At 33.1% G+C, this 20,459-nt stretch overlaps 1 protein-coding gene across 7 annotated transcripts in view; it reads right to left on the bottom strand.

Moving 5' to 3' along the window:
* Window positions 1-3,943: 3,943 nt before the first annotated feature.
* G3BP2 (G3BP stress granule assembly factor 2) overlaps window positions 3,944-20,459 on the bottom strand; it is a 37,263-nt gene continuing 20,747 nt past the window's right edge. For 2 of the 7 annotated variants that reach the window (XM_074272765.1, XM_074272763.1), the window contains exons 2-12: window positions 20,101-20,219; window positions 18,119-18,200; window positions 16,433-16,606; window positions 15,421-15,511; window positions 14,950-15,052; window positions 14,227-14,407; window positions 12,930-13,028; window positions 8,624-8,726; window positions 6,671-6,799; window positions 5,885-6,003; window positions 3,944-5,333 (exon numbers count right to left, since the gene is read on the bottom strand). In XM_074272765.1, coding sequence (XP_074128866.1) covers window positions 5,061-5,333; window positions 5,885-6,003; window positions 6,671-6,799; window positions 8,624-8,726; window positions 12,930-13,028; window positions 14,227-14,407; window positions 14,950-15,052; window positions 15,421-15,511; window positions 16,433-16,606; window positions 18,119-18,200; window positions 20,101-20,195 — 1,449 coding nt within the window. In that variant the 5' untranslated portion in view covers window positions 20,196-20,219 and the 3' untranslated portion in view covers window positions 3,944-5,060. The remainder of the gene's footprint in view (window positions 5,334-5,884; window positions 6,004-6,670; window positions 6,800-8,623; window positions 8,727-12,929; window positions 13,029-14,226; window positions 14,408-14,949; window positions 15,053-15,420; window positions 15,512-16,432; window positions 16,607-18,118; window positions 18,201-20,100; window positions 20,220-20,459) is intronic. The other 5 variants (XM_074272766.1, XM_074272764.1, XM_074272768.1 and 2 more) reach the window with 3 other exon arrangements.

Genomic DNA, 20,459 nt, shown 5'->3' with positions numbered 1-20,459 from the left:
CCTAATTTCTCTTGTGACACCCAATCTCCTATCTCCAACTGCCTATTGGATCCATTATGCTATATCAGTCCTATTAGCATATTTCTTCAGAATTACAGATCACACCATCATAGACCTAAAACTAGAAGGGCGAGTCAGAAGCTATTTAGGCCAATATCTCATTTCACAGATGAGATAACTGAGGCCCCACTGAGGGACTTAAGTAGTTCATCTAACATCACACTGGTATTAGAGGCAAGATTTGGACCAAGGATCTCTGACTCTGGAATCATCCATTATCTGAACTGATATAGGTCACTCTTCAAAGATGTTGTGTGCCTCTCTCATACTAGAGTTTTTAGAGCTAGTTAAAATGAGAGATCACTGCTGAAAGGATGCTTTATAGATCAAGGCCATAAAAATGAATTAGTAACATAGTTAGGATCAACTAAAATATTATGATTTTTATTTTCTACATTTTTAAAAAAGAAATGGGATTTTTAAAGAATTCTTTTAGAACTTACTAATTTGATCATAAACAAAGCTAAAGGACTAAAGATGAAATCATACTAACCACCTCCTGCCTTCTGAATATAGAAATGAGATAAATTTTTACATATGGATCATGTGAAGATTTTTAAAATTGTTTAATGAGTGGGGGGGGGGGGATAAATGAATTCTTTATGAAAAAGTAATGAGAATAAATTTAATTACTATAGGTCCTCTCCTTATAAGTTTCTTATTTTTTTGTGATGCATTTTTTGCAGATTATATATACTTTACATATAGTCTGTTACTTGGTTTAATTATATATTGGAAGTGAATTCTCCCCTACCTTGGTTTCATCCTATCATTACCAATTGGTAGTTAAAAGCCGAAACTGAAATTTTTAAGCAAATCACCCATAGACATCCTCAATAAAAGAACACTATTACTTTTCTAATAATTTATAAATTATATTTTCAAAACTCACAGGAAAACAGTAATATATTTATAAGGGAAATCTCTAACCTCTTAATTTTAATTCCCCCAAAACATAATTTCTCATCTTTTGACAGTATTCAATTTATTTATTCCTACTTTCCCATATCACACTTCCCGATGATAAAAAAAAAAAATTCTTCTAATTAAAAAACACATGTATCCTTAATAATCTAAATGTAAAGTATCTTGATGTTTCAAGGTGTCTATCCTTAATTAAAAACAAATTACTGTATTCCACCCTTAAATTCAGGAACTCCATCCAGTAACTCCATTTCAATACTAGAAAATCTTCAGGGTCATGTCATTCGACACCTTATTCAGGGCATTATCTGTTTTAACATAAAATGTGGCTAAATACAAATCTTTCATTTTTAAAAGAATAACCCCATGTCCTTTTTTGTTGGGCTTTTCTGAGATTGTTACCCAACATCAAATCTTATTTGCATCATAAAAGTTCTAAGAAGACAATGTCATTAAATGGCATGATTGAAATCCATTATTAATTTGCCAGAAATAATAAGAACCACCACACTAACCAAGAATTTTAATCTTCCTTTCTATTCTTCTGGATCTAAAAAAATTCATAGTTTATGTTAGTCAATCCTTCACAACTTTTCACAACTTTGATGTGATCATTCCAAATATATTTTCTTCCTTTCCAATTCATTTTCTTCAAAAGCATTTAAGCTAGATACACCCAAAAAATTGCTGTTTTTAAAAATGAAAGTAAATTCAAATCACAATAAAAAAATCACAAGCCTAATACAGACCCCAAGATTAAGGTATTTGTCTCTATTTTTTTTTTTAAAAACCAAATTTTGTTAAAAAATTTTTGTAACTGCTCTGGGTCTTTCACTACACCTAAAACTATTAGGAGTATGTAATCCAGGAAAAGATATTTCATTGTACTACTAAATATCTTTAAAGAAAAAAAAAATACATCTTAAAATTGCTATGAAAGTATATAAAAATTGTACATGCCAATAATTCTCATGATTCGAAACAGAGGATCTAAAGCATGTGTTCATATCAGATTTTACAAATACCAAATTATCATCTATACTAATATCTTAAGTAATTCTCTCTTTCAATGTTCCAATGATTCTTGAAAGACAGGCTAATTTTGCTCTCAATGTTGAACTCAGAAGACAAACCAGAGAACCCAGGATCCTAGGTTTCTTTCTGTAATAGATGAAGCAATTCTTGTGATCTTCCTTATTATTTCTTCTAATTAACATTCTTAAATTTTTACCCCAGACCACTTTTTTTTCTTAAAAAACAAAACAAACAAACAAAAAAAAAAAAAAACCCTACAGATTAAATTAAGGACATAGATAAATGCTGCAGACATCAGTAGTTTATTTGTATGTTTAGTCAAAACACATTCAAAATGGAAACTCAAAGAATACTTTCCACCGGAAACAATTAACTAGCTTCTACGAGCATATAATGTTTAACACATTACAGCAATAAAGATGGTAATCCACTGTCTTCTATACCTAACTCAAGCCCAAATGGTAAAGCCAGTTTTGTTGAAATGGGATCAGAATGATGAAAACTACCATCAACAAATCAGCAATTAACAGTAATGGTAGATGAGTCTTTGCTTTTGCTGAATAAAAGGGGGACAAGAATGTTAAAGTCCACAGTACAGTAGGTGAGCAATCACCATGTAAACTTCTGTTTGATATCTTAATGATTTAACCATGGTTTTCAAAGAAGCAATACTGAAGCGGAATGGCTCTTTGCTTTTCTAGGTTTCTACACTTCTATTTGTAATTACTCCTGGTGCCAGAAAGAGTTTATATGGCGGCAGGGCAATGATGAAGCATGAGGAATAATCAAAGTAAGAAAGGGAAGGAAAACATAGGATAAAAAAGGGGGATGAGATAGGTGAGGACATGAGATATGGGCTAAGAGGCTTAAAAGAAAACATGGGTAATAAACTACTTATTTTTAAATGGTTTGAATAAAGGCTTCAAAACTCAAGACCAAAGTCATGTTTTCTGGTTAGGACTTCAAGTACTATACTGAACTTTTGAAACTGTAAAATGGTTTCAAAGAGAAAAAAAAAAAAAAAAAAAAAAATCCTTAAACCAGAAATGGAAACCATGAAATGTGTCCCCCAAAAACATATTGAAATAGTGCAAGACTTCCCATCAAACATGGAAGACCTCAATTTTGCAAAGAAAAAACTAGACAAATAATTTCACTCACATTACTTAGTACAGGAAAAACAAAAGATGTGCATCATCTGTCGGTTTACTAGAGAGCAAACAGTTGCATAATTCAGAAACATTTGCTACTATACCATATGTATTTAAAAAAAAAAAAAAAAAAAAAAAAAAAAGATTGCAATGTAATGAGGTCTTCCATGTTTAAAAGCAGCTTTAAGTGGTCAGTCACACTTATCCACTTCACTCCTAACCTGAAGTATCAGATACTGGTGTTTACTGAATGCCACTGCACAAAACTGGGTAATATCCTTTGCTGCTTTGCAGTATTATTAAACTCTGTTAAGACAGGATAGCAAGTAATTCAGTAGTTGCAAACCTTCCTCACAGAATTGCTTAAGATCTATGTAAAAATAAAAAAGGATGTTGCCCCAGCCCTAAATTCTGAGCCACATGGGTACTAGTTCAAAAATTGTGCAAAATGGACAGTTCCCCTCCCAAAACAAAATGCAAACAATTATAGCTGCCCTCTGCTCTGAAAATTGCAGTATCCTCATTTTATTTTACTTGTCATATATAGATCTGATCACTTAAAAAATTATTAGAAATATCCATTAAGTTGATTGACTTTTCAAAAACACTTCCAAATGCTAAATGCCAACACTCATTCACCTTCATGCATTTTAAGTGAAAAGTCAGACCTGGGGACTACTCAGATGTCTCCCTTATCTCCCACCCTTCCCTAATGCCACCGCACCTCCCTCCCACAGAAAACATCACAGCTGTTAACTGAAAACAAGGGAAAGAACATGCTAGTCACTTTTACTGATTTAAAGATACTGCAATTTTTATACATTTCAATGATTTCTTTAAACATTTTGCAGCTGTTTGGCTTTGCAGCACAGCAAACCATACACTCTACTGTACAAAATCACCAGCGAGACTGGAATGATGTATTAAGAGAAGGCACCATCATGCTTATTACATTACCAGAGAACTAAAAATACAGTAAGGACAATTTTCACTGTACACAGCTTAAAGAAAGGACAAAGGGGAGGAGGAGTGTGTTGAGCAGCCAACCATCCCTGGACTGAAGAGGGGCAGGTAGAAAAATCTTAGATGAGCTACTACACTGGTCAAATATTCAAGACCAGAGCAATAGAGTTCTGGACCATATTATTTAGTTCACACCTAAATGATTTCACTCTGGAATATACTTATAGTCTTGGTAAGGTTTACATGTGCACATGTTGGTCATAGCCAGCAGACCAAATGCCTGCATCATTTCAGAATCTATTCTCTATCTAGAGAAGAAGTAGAAGGACTTTCTGTTCTCCTGCTGCCTCCTCCTGCAGATGTCAATGGAATTGAGTTCAGAGTACCCATTAGTGCATTTTGATAAGTGCATAACACGAGTCTGTTTTTTTTTGTTTTGTTTTTGTTGGTGGGTTTAGTATTGTTTTGTTTTGTTTTTTAGCCAAGTGTTCTTTAAAAAAAAAAAAAAAAAAAAAAAAGGCAAGATTCTCCAATTGCACAAATTGCACTATTGATGTTTCCAACAGTAATAGGCAGAAACAGTAACACTTAAACAAAATGTGCAGCAGAGGACTTTTGACTGAAAAGGACCCGAATTCAGTTGGGCATGTCTTTTAGGTTCACTTTTGTTGTAGATCATTTAAGATATTGGTCATTTCTCAGTCCTTAATTCTCCAAGTCTAGATTTATAAATTAACAATGTGAATCCTGTTGTGAAATTGGGGAAAGAATGTCCACCTCAATTTAACTGGTAACCAAAGGATGCTTTTCACATCAAAGAAATGATCAAAAAGGCTGTGTCACATTCCAAAGCCAAAAAAAATTAACAAGAATGCAAACACGACGAATAATGTACCACTGCCAAGACTGTCTGCTAACAGTGGGGTTTCAGCGACGTTGTCCTGTGAAACGGCCTTCCATCTGCCCGGTTCCTCTTCCAGAGCCAAGTTTCTGTGCCATGCCGCCTCTAGGAGGAGGTCCTCTTCCATCCCGGTCACGCATCATTCCGCCGCCCACTATGCCACGAGGACCCCCAGGGCCTCGATCGTTGCGCCGAAGATCTCTACGATCATCACCTCCACCTCTAGTTTCTCGTTCTCTTGCAGCTCTTGTCTTTTTCTCTTCTACATTCAAGCGGACTTCCCCACGGAACATAATTGGCTTTAAAAAAGGAAAGAAGTTTTAAGTAGTTAAATTAGACTTAGTCATTAAGTACTAGAGAAAAAGGAAAATTCTTTAAAAACAAAAATACATCAAGGCCTAATCAACTTTCCTACTTCTCTATCTAACAAATTAGCAATCCTGAGTTTCTACCTCCCACCCTCTCCAAGTACTGAAGTACAGAAAATTATGTACCTCCTCACTAATAGCAAACTATGAAAAACACATTTATATTTCATGACTTATTATTCACATAATTACATCAAGGAATACACTGATTTGTCATGGGATCATAGTAGTTGGAGTTGAAACCTTCCTACAGTTTTGAAATTATGTTCAAAGTCACAGAAAGAATAAGAAATAGAAATGGAACTGTAACCCAGTTCCTGGTTCCAAGTCCACTAGCTTTACCTCTCTACCTTATAGAAGTCTTCAGAAAAAGCCTCGGATTTTACAACTCTTTATAAGCTTATGAAATTAATTAATTTCATTAGTATTGTCATATACAAGAGAAAGATCACACTATCTCAGATAAATTTGAAAGAACTTACTTTTGCAACTAAGATTCTCTGAACTGGCTCAGAGTCATCAAAAACCACAAATCCAAAATTTGGCAGCTTTCCACCAACTCCTTTAGTATTAATGCGAAGTTCCACTACATTTCCAAAACCTACAAAAACAGAATAGCACAAAAAAATCTTTAAAAAGAATATATTTTTTTAAACTTCACAGAAATTTTCATCATGCAACTTAGGAATTTTAATAACTTTACTCTAAGCTGAAACAAATGATAGTTTAGATAAGGAAATGTAATTATTCACCTAACTGGTGACAACTAAATCTAGATCCCTAGACGTCAATGCTGAAGAGAAGGTTCCTGGAATCAAGGTAAACTCAATAGTGGAAGCAGGTGGCAGATAACTAATAATTGGTGCCAATATCTTGCCCATATCTTAGCAGCAGCTACTGCAATTAGGAATTCCAGTCTCTCCCTCTAAGTCATGGCAGCTCTACAGAACGTATACTTTCCTGGGTCTGGCTCCATTTCCCTGCCCCATTTGCCTACATTTAACTATATAACACCACCAAGGTTCTACATTCTTTCTCCTTCTTTCCCTATCTTAGTATATGCCACTTAAGGTAGCAAGAATGGTATATCACATTCTTATGATTGTGTGACAAACTGCCAGAAATTAGCAAATTTCTGAAGATACAAAGCTATAAAGAGTATGGGCCAGTAATAAAATATAAAGCAACAAAAATTTTACCTCACTACACTGCCAAGAAAAATCTGTTCATTTTAAAAAATAAAATAAATTTTTAAAGAGAAAACATACTCATGAAGAATTCTTTTAGTTCATTCTCATCAATGTCATGTGGCAAGTTGCCCACAAAGAGTTGGTGACTGTCTGGATAACGAATTATTCTTCGGTTATCTGATTCGTTCTGCTCCATATCTCCTCGACCTATGAACAAAAAAGAACATTCTCACAAGTTAAAAATTGTTATTGCTATCTTGACATCCCTTTCATTTCTGAAAATATCCCTTCCCTCCCTTCTCTATTCAGCAAGCTATCAAAGAGATTAAAAACAACAAAGCTCATCAAAACAAACCAATACATCAAGAGTCTGACATGACAGAGTATGCAATTCCCCATTCAAAAGTGTCTCATTTCTGCAGAGGAGGGGCATTTTCTTTCTTCTCATATGTCAAGCTCAATCATCACAATATTTCAGTTTTCTTTTCCTTCTTTTATTTCATTTATTTTTGAAAATTCATCTATCAAAATATGCTTTTTTTTTGTTCTGGATGGAAAAAAGTCCTCACATAATACAGAGAGGCCTGGAGAGACTTAAATCAACTGATGCTGAGTGAAATGAGCAGAACCAGAAGATCACTGTACACTTCAACAACAATACTGTATGAGGATGTATTCTGATGGAAGTGGAAATCTTCAACATAAAGAAGATCCAACTCACTTCCAGCTGATCAATGATGGACAGAAACAACTATACCCAGAAGGAACACTGGGAATTGAATGTAAATTGTTAGCACTAATATCTGTCTGCCCAGGTTGCATGTACCTTCGGAATCTAATGTTTATTGTGCAACAAGAAAATGATATTCACACACATGTATTGTATCTAGACTATATTGTAACACATGTAAAATGTATGGGATTGCCTGTCATCGGGGGGAGGGAATAGAGGGAGGGGGAGATAATTTGGAAAAATGAATACAAGGGATAATATTATAAAAAAAAAAAAAAAAATATATATATATATATATATACATATATATATATATATATAAAAAATAAAAAATTATTAATTTAAAAAAAAAAGAAAAAAGTCCTCACAGAAAAAAAACCAAAAATTCCAAAAAGGAATTTTGCCAAATTAGATTAACTGTTTGGTATCTATTTAAATACTATGCTAAGCTGAAAAAATATAAAAAGACTACTTGACTTGGAGTAAAAAAATAAAACAAAAAAACAAACTTGGATTCAAATTCTACTGTTCTATGTAATCCTGGGTAGGTCTCTCCCCCTTTGTGTAAATTGTTTCTTAATCTATAAAATGGGGGGAATCAGATTGAATGACCTCAACAAAGGTTCCTTCCAGCTCTAAAGCTATGACACTGGGACTTCTCTAGAACTCTTGCAACTTCTCAAAGTTCTGGTACTTACCAGAGGTACCCAGAGCTTCTAACATATTCTGATTCATCTGATTACTTAAGAAAACTGATAACTGAGGCCATCAAGAAAGGAGGATTCTTTGCAGCCAGATCTGAATTTTCACATTCAAATTTTAAAGCATCTTTCAACAATTTTCTACATTGGTCCAGTGGGCCAATCAAGCTGCTTATGAAAGAATTAAGTGTTTAAGAATTTTATTCCCAGAGCTCAGGAGACAGGGGGCACAAATGAGGGAATAGGAATTCATTCACTGGGTGCTATGACTCTCTCACTTGATGTTCCTGTTTCTCTTTGTTTTAAGGAAGTGTTTAGGGTGACTGGAAATGGGGGTAATAGCCACAAACAACTGATATAAAAAGAAAAGGCATCAATGAAATATTCCTTATAGGGAGAAGGACTAGACCTTTGATTTCATCAATGTGGAGAAAGAACTTCTCTACATTTTACAGTCTGCAGTAAAATCATTTTTTGGTTATGCCCATATTTTCAGCACTCTGCTGAAAAATATAGAAACTCCCTCCTAATTAAAAATCATTTTAATTGAAAAATGTTTTAAATGTTGCTTACCAAAGGTGATAAAAAGAGGCTTACCTGGCCTTGGTCCCCTAGGAGGGAAACCAGGTCGTTCTCTTGGACGTTGTTCACGCACACGAGGTGGCTGAGACTGAGCTTCAGATTTTGTTTCAATTCTTGGCTAAAATGGGAGAAAAAATGCCATTAGGCAATATGCTTACTTAGCATCTTCAATATAGCAGTTACTTAAAAATTTTTCAAAATTACAAACAGCTCACAAATATCTATAATGGTAATTTAAGGAAGAATTTAATATAAAGACCTATTAATGTGAAAAATAATTTTTATACAGCATTCTGTACCAATCTAGGACTGTAGATTGCTTCTCTATTCTTTATGGAAGCCCAGTTAACTCACCAATTAAAAATAAATTTTAATTTATTATGGTTGGATCAAGGACAGATCCACTAACAAGTAAAAAAATGCTTACTAAGGCAGGACCTAAAAGGAAAGTGAATTTATACAAACTAATGGGCTTCCAAGCAGATTGGTAAGAAAAATATGCAGAATGTAATATAGGGAAAAAACTACTTTAGCACCATCAGTCATGGTTCATAAGAATCTAAGTTGTAAAGGAAAAGAAATTCAAATAATTGTTCTATTTTTCCCAATCACAAATCAGATAATACTAAAAGATGACAAAAAAAAAATCTAGAAATAATCTCAAACAAGCTTAAATACTCATCACATGGAAATATACTTTCAAAACTTATAAAGCAAAGAAGCAAACCAAATAGGCACCCTCAATAAATGTCTACCTCACTAACAGAAAAATATCATGACTATAACTTGCAGATTATATCATGACTATAACTATTACTTGCAGACATCTAAGATAGCATGAAGATGAACAGAAGACTCAAAAGATAAAAAAAAAAAAACAAAAAAAAAAAACAACAACAACAAAAAACTCTAGAGCTTTATAAAATTAAAAATAGGCAATTAATTTCTATTGTCCCTCAAATACTATGTGTTATACGTTTTCATGTAAAAGGCAGAAGCTCAATAATTTTCTTATAGCATCTCAAATGGTCAAACAAATTCCTTGATATAATTAAATTACCAATAGATTTTTGATGTCCCCTTCAAATATTTTCATACCGTTTTTTTTCTTTCACAAATGGATAACTATTCAATTGTTGAATCTATTTGGCTTAAAATGTCCACCAAAAAAAGTTGGAAAGAACCTTAGGTCATTTAATCCAACTTCCCCATTTTACAAATAAAGAAACAAGCAAAAAATTACATTCTTTAACTTTTATTCTAGTCGTTGAACAAATAAATTATAAGCAATTCTTGCCCTTCAATACAGAAAATAATCTAGTCTTATCTCTGATCCATTACAACTTTGAGGACCCTCTTGGTTCTCCAATGAGGAATCATTCCTGGGATTTAATTCAACTGTATGGTCTATTTCAAAGAAACAATTGTCTCATCTACTCTTTGAGAATAATGTAGCCAAAACTACTACTATAAAAAGTACATAATTGAGCACAAAACCACAAACAAGTCTTGAAGTCAGTGTTCAAAACCTTGGTTCTATTGCATCAACTGGACAAAATTCAGCCAAGTCACTGTACTTCTCACCTCAGTTTCTTTAATGAAAAAAGAGCTGAAAATTCTATAGCACTCTTTAAATTGTAACAAATTAGTGATATTTTAAAAAATAAATCTGTATGACCTAAAACCAGAGAAAAGAATCAGAGTGAGGACTTTAAGTAATACTCTTTTACAGTAGTATTTTGTTTTTGAAAAGCAGCATGGAATAGTGAATAGACAACTGTCTTTTGTATCAATAAGAGCTGGGCTCAGAACATTTATGTTCTTGTTGTCTGATCATGGGTAACTCACTAACAGCCTCTCAAGGTCTCAAGTAACCCTCAATTATTATATATTATAGGTGAGTTGCTTATGAATCAATGTAGGTTTTCCATATCAAGAGTTCCATGAAATACCAGAATTTAGAGTTCTAGCTCAGCAATTTCCTTAGGGAAAAAGACTAACTTCTCTGGACTCCATTTTGGACAGATACTACCTGCCCTCTCACAGGATTACTGTGAGAATGAGATTTGAGATCATGTACTAGGAAGTATTATACAGACAGGATTTCACTAAGAACGGTTATTACAGATCAAAACAGGTATTTGTTTAAAAAATTACTAAAATCGCACTTTAATGAATGTGTCATTAGAAACTCTCAAAGAGAAAACTAAATTTCTTTATATTTCTTAAATGCATCTTTTTCAAGTTTTATCTTTAAAAACGGAACTAGAGAGGCAGCTAGATGGCGCAATGGAGAGAGTACCAACCCTGAAGTCAGGAGGACGTGAGTTCAAATTTGATCTCAAACATTTAATACTTCCTAACTGTGTGATCCTAGGCAAGTCACTTGACCCCCAACTGCTTCAGCAAAAAAACAAAACAAAAAAGAACTAGACTCCTAAGCTAATAATTTCTTTTTTCTATGTTTAAAATGAACCAAATAAAAGGAATCAAGTAAAACTAAAAAGATCAGAAGGGGTAAAGAAATACAATCAGCAATTTAAAGGGGGAAAGTCTCAAATCACTACCCAAAAACCTGTAAATAAACTCCAAAAATTATAAATGAATATATATAATTATATGAATGCTAGTCATGTGTATTAATGCCAGAATGAGGGGGCAAATAAGTCAAAAGGAAAACAGGGTTTCTTTAGTAATCTTATTTATAGAAGTGCTAATGCTCCCCATTCTCATTAATCTTGGTTCAAACAGTCAATGAAAGTTAGTTAACAGTAAGTTTAATAACTGCATATTCTAGAGTACTACCTGGAAAGGTAGAATACAATTAACATTTTGCCAGAGTGCTAAGCCCTATAAAATGGAGGTCACTGTAAAAAATTATTGAATATAACTTCAGGAAAAGCAGAAATGCTGATCAATTAATCATTAAAAAACAGTTGAATGAATACTATTTTATATGAACTAGATAGTTTCCATTAAGTTCATTAATTTATTTGTATATTTATACTTCAAGTAACACTAGAATTTTGTATCATTTAATGTGAGCAATATATATTACATTAAAATCTTATTCAAAGGGGACTTTATCAAAGTTTCTGAATACAAACAGTTTTTGTTTTGTTTTTACTATAAGACAACGTCCATTATCGTAAGAATTGGTGACAGCAATTCCCTGTGTCACTGGCAGGGGCATACTTTTCATTTTCTCCCAGTCATGAGGAAACTAACCAACATTAGCAGTTTTTAAGGGCAAGAAAATCCTTTTCAATTGCAACATATGCTTCATACACCTGAATGGGTGACATAAAGTACTTTTAATAAAGAAAAACATGAAAATTTTAATTTAAAAAAATTATCAAAAATAAAGCTAATTTCCCTTTTCAGTTAGCTGAGAAACCTAGAAAATCCATGAAGACACAGAGAAATAAAAAATTAACAAAAGGGTCCTATGAAAATTGAGCAACACCACAAGCAGCTTAAAGCATAATTATCACAAGGAGCATGAAATGAAAACAATAGTTTTAAAGACCAAAGTCTTTCAAAAGATTTTAGCTGAAAAATGTCAGAAATTATTCAGAAGAACTTCAAGGACTTAAAAAAATAATCATAGATACCTCAAAGCTAAAAATCAATTTTGATTCTTGATCTAAAATTATGCCCGATTGGAAAAGATAACCAAATAGACCCCAATTTTTTATTTGGAAAATATTTCCTTAGCATAAATATGATCATCAATTCTGATATAACCTAAATTAATGACTATAGTAGAAACTTTGTGTAATGAATTACATTATCAATATTTTTCAAAAATCTGACACTAGTTTGCAAAATACTTGATCAGTAAATGAACACTACAGTCATAAGTTGGTACAGGCTCCATTTTTAAAGATGTGAACCACACATGACTGATATACAGTATATAATAAAAGATTATTTTCTATTTTAACAATAAATTTTTATTAAATGTGTTTTTCTAAAGTAATTAAGTTCCTCACAGGCTGAATAATTAGAAGACCAAAACCTCCTTGCTATAATAATTTTTTAAATAAAAATTAGCACCTCTAGATATTTTCTGAAGAAGCCTTTAAGCTAAAATATATTCTTTGGAGGCCAACTTAATCTGCAATATCAACACTCATACCTCAAATACCACCTATTTGTAAGTAATGGAGATTCAGCATTTAAAGTGAGTGCATAAACATATAAGACAAGTTGGTTTTTGTATGCTTAAGCAATGACAATTTCTGATTGACTTATAAAAAAAAGTAAGCAATTGGCAATGTAACAAGGATACAATCCAATGTGTTCACAGATTGGTTACCTGTGAGACTGGTGCTTTAACATGGGGTGGAATTCCAGAGGAAGAAACAGTACCACTAGGAGGCAGGTTTTTACTGGTCACTGAAGCCCAGGAGAAAGCCTGCAGGAAATGCAACAAACCTAGACTACTAATCATGGAAAACCACCAACATTTCTATAGGGAAACTTCCAAATACATATTTTCCGTTCATTTCTAAACTATTTATTTATGAAGACAACTGAATACAGGCATACACATGCCAGCCTATATGCCCACTTTCAAAAGCTCCTCAATTATAAGAGCTCACTTATTAAATTATGAATGATTCCAAATGTTTAGATAACAAGCTCCTCCACACGCCACACCACAAAAAAATACTATGGAGGAGGTAGTGCCCAACAAAACCATACTACTACATTTGCAGGAAAATTCTGACCCTAGCAATTCAAATGTGCCCCCCACTCCACCTCCACCTCACCTTTTATCCCTTCGGAGGGAGATAGGAGGGGTGGAAGGGATAGAGTACTCATTAGAAAGATTAGTAGACATTTCCCAATCCTTTATAATAACATATGATGCACTTCCTCTAAGAGTAGCACCCCTTCCCATTACCCAAAATACATCTTAGCCTTCAAAGAGCTTCAAGAAATAAGTTCACTACTATTTCTATGGTACATAAATCATATTCAGAAAAAAAGCGATTAAAGTAGATTTAAATAATAATCTGTGAATGAGATCTGAAATCAGTCCAGACATTTTATCAACTTGAATATAATCTTCATTAACCAAATGCCTAATCCAGACTAACTAGTACTCTAAAAAGAAAAAGGACCTTATTTTAAAATGGAAACAAGACTTGTTTCCATAAATTTCTAGTAAAATTCTTTTGTTTAGAAAGGGTGTGTGTTATAGCTTCAACCACAAGGTTTAAATTTTCATCTGTGTCCCAAGGTTGCTACAGTACAGAATGAAACAGCAATTTATTCTTACATGGAATTGTAGAATATGCCAATACTAAAATGTAACAGATGCAGCACATTTGTGACTGAGCATCATTTAATCAATCATTAAATCAAATACAATCCTGACTGGGGATCTTTTAGGAAAAAACAAACACAAACAAGAAAATCTATGTTCAGGTATTTAAGTTCAAAAAACTCAAACAGCACCTTTGAGATATAAAAACTGTCATCCATGAATTCCACTATGCATTTTAATATATTCAACTTATTTAAAATAAGCAAAGTCAAACATATATACTGCACTGAGTAGGAATATTTAGTGCTACAAATCTACAAAAAGATCACTTTAATCTAACCTTTGGTGGTTCCTGTGGCAGAGAAACAGGTTCTGCAGGAGGTGGAGAAGCCGACTTCTCCTCAAGTTCTTCCAAGTTCTTCTCCTCCACTTGAGGTTTCAATTCCTCCGTTTTTGTCTCAGATTCAGGCTCAGGTTCAGGATCATGAGAAGATTCTTCCAAAGGCTCCTCTATTCCATTACTATGACAAGATAGTTTGTTCACTCTCAAATATCTAATTGAAACTACTGGCTGAAATTAAAGATTACTCCAATTTTTCAATCTTCAATCCCATGGGCATTTAATTATATGTAAATGGGTTTTATAATTATTTTGAAAGAAGATATAGAATAGTAAGGGCCATAGAATAAATAATGGTAACAATGCCCCACCCCTTTTCGCTGATTTTAGTTCAGGGTGTCAATTGTGAATTCCTAAACTTCATAAACATAGCAAATTCAGTGTCCATGGTATTTTTTTCCTGAAGTTTAACAAAAATCAAAATGATTGTGCATTAAATTAACAACACCAACTCCTCTTAAGAAGGACAGAAGATTGCATATTGTACTTAGCACATTGTAAGTATTCTATCAACTCTGATTGATTACCTAGAGAAAAGCTTTCAACAAAGTGATATAATTAATTTGCCCCTACTATTTCCATGGTTTTTCTAGAAAAACAAATGCCCTTTGGAACAATATAACAACATCCAATTTAACTTCTCAACACTAGAACCATTCTTACGTTACAGGGTGAGTTTCATAGTAAGCACTGTTGGCATTTTCTTGCACAGGTTCAGGGGATGGCTGCCGTTCTTCCTGTTCCTCTTCTACTTCCTCTTCTGATTCTGACAGACATTATATAAAATATAGCATATCTCTCTTCAAGAAACTTAATATGAAAATTTTGAAAAACACAAATTTTAACTTTTAGGAGAAGGATATGAGTAATTTAAAAGACTGCTTTTGAAACATCTGCTAATCAACAAACATCTCAGCAACATCTCAAATTTCTCATCTTTTCACAAAGGGAAATAACTCAGAATATAAGATTTTCAAATTGTATCCCATACTGGTAAGAAGAATCATTTTTGTGAACAAAGCTATGTTTGAAAAGATTTTAACAGAGTAAGATTATGAATGTGCAAAGGGAGGAAAAAGAGTATTTCCCAATTTTAAAAAAGTAATTAAGTTATAAGGATCTAATTTCCTTTACCTTCATCAAGTTCAGGTTCAGAATCACAAAATACTTCATCCTCATAGCGGAACATGTCATTATGAACATAAAATTTATTTGGAACAGATCCCTGCAGGAAAGGAGGGAAAATCCATCAATAACCATGTACAACATTCAAATATGTATTTCGAAACCATGTATGTACACAATTGCGCTTTCAAAGACAATTACCAATTTTAAAAAATTTCAATGGTCAATTATTTCTACTATATCATCCAAAATACCTAATATGTTGAATCACAAAACTTCTACTTCCAAGTTCTTTCACAATTGGGGCCATTTAGCCATTATAACTAAACCCTACTGAAATAGCACTAGCTAATAATCTGAGCTACCACTGGGACACCCAAGCATCTGTGTACAGCCACATTATTTCCTGCATCTTGTCTTTACATTCTTTTGCCTATTCCATGTTTTCACAGAACCTAGGGCACTCAATTGGTTATCATTTATGGAGCACTTCCCCTTAGATGGAGATTTTCAAAGGCAAAACAAATAGAATTCAAGGACTTTGAGTAAAAAAAAAAAATACCAGGAATGAGTAGCCTACTGGACAAGGTCATTATTTGAAGAGATAATTGTTACAGATAAAGGAGAATAATCACTGCATTATTTTCTGAAAACTTAAAATGATCTATTTAATTTTAAATAAAATACTAACTTCTTAATAGCCACACTGACAGACCAACAGCTGTCATGAATTATATCAAGAGGCTCCAAACATACCTTTAAAAATTAACAATGTATTTACTACCTGTATGACCTTGGACAAGTTACTTCATCTCCTAAGGCCTCTGTTTCCTCATCTGTAAAATGAGAGGATTGGAACAGGTGGCTCTAAGGTCATCTATTCTATGAAGGCTTTGAACTCTAAATCTATAAGCCTATTACTTTAATATATAAATTTAAACAATCAGGAGATTTTTTTTTTTTTTTGCTTAACTAGCATACAGTTACAACCACCATATTGATAAAAATAAAAACAACTTACTTCAGGAGCCAGGACAAAGGTCTGCATAAATTTCCTGTCTGGTTGTCCACTATTGGACAGCAAACCCATGACCTGCACAACTACTCCATCACTCAAGGTTGCATGAGCATCCACATGACGAATCTTAGTATGACACTCACTGAACTTCAGAGACAATACCTTATGGTGAATATCCTTTTAAAAAGAGAAACAAAAATGCCAAGAGGCAATTAGTACTAATGGAAAAATACATTCATATGTGTAATATTTTGAAAAATAATGTGGTAGCATAATGAATTTTTTTAATATTATATCTTTTAATCCAATAATCCACTATTGGGAATAAGGTGGAATAATTTATAATGGCAGGAAAGAAGGAAGGAAGGAAGGAAGGAAGGAAGGAAGGAAAGAAAGAAAGAAGAAACTGGAAACAATCTAAATGTTTAAGGAATAGACTATTTAATAAATTCTGGCTTATTAAAGTTTGGAGGTATTTTGTTTCAGAATTGTGATTTCATCCATATAAGGAGCTCTCTTTGATGATAATCTTTCTAATCAACACCAATTAACAAATATAATGGAACAATTAAAATGAAATCTAGAAAAACATAAATTTGAAGAATGCATCAGCTACAATTAGAATAAATTTATAAAAGTGAGCAAAGAAACCTGTGAGATAAGAGATGGAATAACTGATATTTAAACAAACTTTAGTTTTGCTGATATTTAAAGGTAAATTTATAGTAAGATTTTAAAACAGACATCAAAAATATAATGCTGATTTGTTATTTCCTAATACAACCCATCATTTATGACCTGAATTACCCAACTTCCAAACCAATTTATTTTTTGTATAACCTCCCACCAACCCAAAATCAATTCCACTATATAAATGTCTCTAAAATCATTGCTTATGTTATTACTCCCCTAGATGAAAAACAAACTAACCCAAAGAACCAAGTGAATTCTAAGCAAACGATTACATCTGATTCAAAGCCCAATCTTACCAACAGTTTCAGCTTTACCACCTCACCCACCAGGCACCAACACATTCACTTTTATTTTCATGCCAATATTAATTCAGTCCCTTTTTTTTCAAAGCTAATTCTGACACAGAATCCAAACCCTATTCTCCTTTCAGGACTCAGGTGAAATCCCACTTCTTCAGTCTTTATTCATTACAAAATGCAGTAATAGACCTTCACATAGTTTCTCATTTGAGTCTAACAATTTTGGGAGGAAAGGGTTATTATTAACCCTAGTTTAAAGTTGGGGTCGAAAGAGGTTAAGTGCTTGCTCAGGATCATCCAAGTGTCTTAAGGCAGGATTTAAATTCTGATCCTCCTAATTTCAAGCTCACAATTACCTACCATACTACTCAACTACCTATCATAATGTACAATATAACCATAAGTGATTAACTTTTGCTCCTTTGATTCCTATGGCATTATTACCACACCCAATTTCAGTGGAAAGTAGAATGTCACACTACTCTCAATTAAACTTATGTGACTGTCATTATTTATTCTAATGTTTATGCTTCAGAATAAGGATCAAATCTTCAAACCTTCAAAGCTCTTGGCATAGAACTGGGAACATTAAGTATACTGAGCAAATACTTTTGAACATTAAAGTGCTATGTTAGTTTTCATTTTTTCTAGCCATTCCAACCTACATCCCTTGGCAAGGGGAAAAAAATTCACCTACATTTTGGCCATACACAGCTTCCTGGGGCTTCCCACTTGCATCCACTCCACCATGAACGTAGGAAGAATTCCTACCATAAAACCTGTAAAGACAATTGAATAATTATTACTGCTTTCATCAAATGCTCTTTTCAAATTATACTATGGCAGTATTAAAAGTTAATCAAAAAATTTAGTGTATTATATATAAACACTAAAAAGGCCTCCTCTTGACAAAGGAAATTGAAGCTACTGCCCTTAAGCTTACTCTCCTCTTATCACTTAACTCCTTGATATCATCATCCCTCACTGTCTCCTCTTTTCCCTCAGTATGTGATAAAGAGGAGTCCTTTCTTGCTAAGGCCAAACTTTTTATATGCTCATTGACCCTAAATTGTTTTCTTGTCTACTGCAGCATCTCTCATTTGATTTCTTCCCCCCAGTATTAAAATAACCATATCCAAGTTTCCCCCATCTTAAAATATAGTATTAATAAAACCTACATAGATCCTATCTTTCCCTTAAGACATCATTCTTTCCAACTTTCTCTGCCAAAGTATTACTAGAAAAGAAGTCTATATTTCTAATTTCTGCTTCCTTTCTTCTCACTTACTTTTCAACATTTTGCAATCTAGATTTTGACCTCATCACTTAACTGAAAAACTATCCAAAATTACCAAAATCTCTTAACTGGTAACTCTGAGGGTTTTAGTTCTTCATTCTTAACTTCTGCTAAATGCCTGACTATGCATATTTGTATCAAAGATTTTGGTCCCCACTCACCTGTACCAATTTGAGGAAAGAGGGAAACTAGCAATATCCCTTGGGGGGAAAAGGGTCATTTGAGCACTTTTTTTTAATAAGGAAAAGAACTAGTCAAAAGGAAAAGTAAAGCTTTTGTTGAATTAAAGTTATGTTGAATTAAAAGTATTGTAATAGACAGAGATGGCACTGGAGCCAGAAAAACCTGGATCAGGTCCTATCTCTGATAGGTGCATGGGCCATTGCTTAATCACTCAGTGTTCTAAGCAACTTGCATTGCTAAGCTGTACCTTACTGGAAGCATCTTATCTAAATGAAATCCAAGTAATGTCCCTAACCCTAAACCTTAAAAGGAAAAATAAATTTCATGTATAATTTTGTTATATTTTCCTAATTAATATTACTATAATAATTTTTAAAACTTCCCCACGTCTATAAAAATATATCATCTTACTGATTGTAGTTTCTAGGTTTATATCCTCAACTCTACTCTCACCATCCCCTATCCAAATCCATTGTTGTATGTTTACATTTCTCCTATTATCACCATCTATTTGACACGATCACCACCAGAATTAAGCATTCATCCCTTCTCACCAGGATGACTGTAATAGCAGTCCTCCACACAGCTGCCAAAGTGATTTTCCTTAAGTGTCTCCAACTCAAATTCCAATAGATTTTCTATTGAGACTCCATGACACCACAAACTGTTCAGTTTTTAAAGCCTTCACAACTTGATCCCAAATTACCTTTCTAGCTTCATCTGCTGGTGCCCTAACTCTTTAATTATTCTTTGTTCATTTTAAAAAAACTTATTGAGGTACACATTGTTTCCTTAGATAAAAGACTAGACTCTAGACTCTTGATTAACTGAGCCAAGTTTTAAGGCATTATTTCTTCTTTTTTCTTAAGAGTATTTTATTTTTTTCCAAATACATGTAAAAATAACTTTCAGCATTCATTTTCGTAAGATTTTATGTACTAAACTTTTTTCTCCCAGTCTTTTTTTCATACATACAACAAAAAAAGGGTGGAAAATTAAGCATTTTGATTAGTGTTAATATAATAACAAAGATCCATAGAATTTAGAATAAAAAATAAAATCATGGGACAAAAACTAAGGTATTACATGGAATTACAGTCAAGAATGAGGGAAAAAGAAAGAGGGATGAATAGAAATAATGATCTGTATGATACTGATCACAATAAAACCGTTTTTTGTTTTTTGAATTTTCTAATTACCTGTGCAAGTATTCTGGGGCCTTATTCAACAGAGTATAGTACTGCCTCACAAATTCCCGCCCGACGAGCAGGGGACTTGGCTTCTCCATCACCATTTCTTTGCTGCGCAATGTTAAATGCTGTAAGAGGAAAAAAAAAAAAAAACTATATAAGCAATTATCTTTTCAATAAGACAGACACTACAGGTGACATAATATGGAGAAATTATTCAAATAGGCAAGTCATTAGAAAGGAAAAAGGACAAAAATCAAGTACAGCAATTAAATTTAGCCATAAAATATCCCTTTTTCTATCTTCCCAAATTAAAACATAGTACAGATTGATATAGCTGATATGAACCAGCATTTAAGCACATTTTT

The sequence above is a fragment of the Sminthopsis crassicaudata genome, chromosome 6, assembly GCF_048593235.1.
Source record: "Sminthopsis crassicaudata isolate SCR6 chromosome 6, ASM4859323v1, whole genome shotgun sequence".
Taxonomy (NCBI): Eukaryota; Metazoa; Chordata; class Mammalia; order Dasyuromorphia; family Dasyuridae; genus Sminthopsis; species Sminthopsis crassicaudata.
This window is presented reverse-complemented; position numbering and strand designations above follow the sequence as displayed.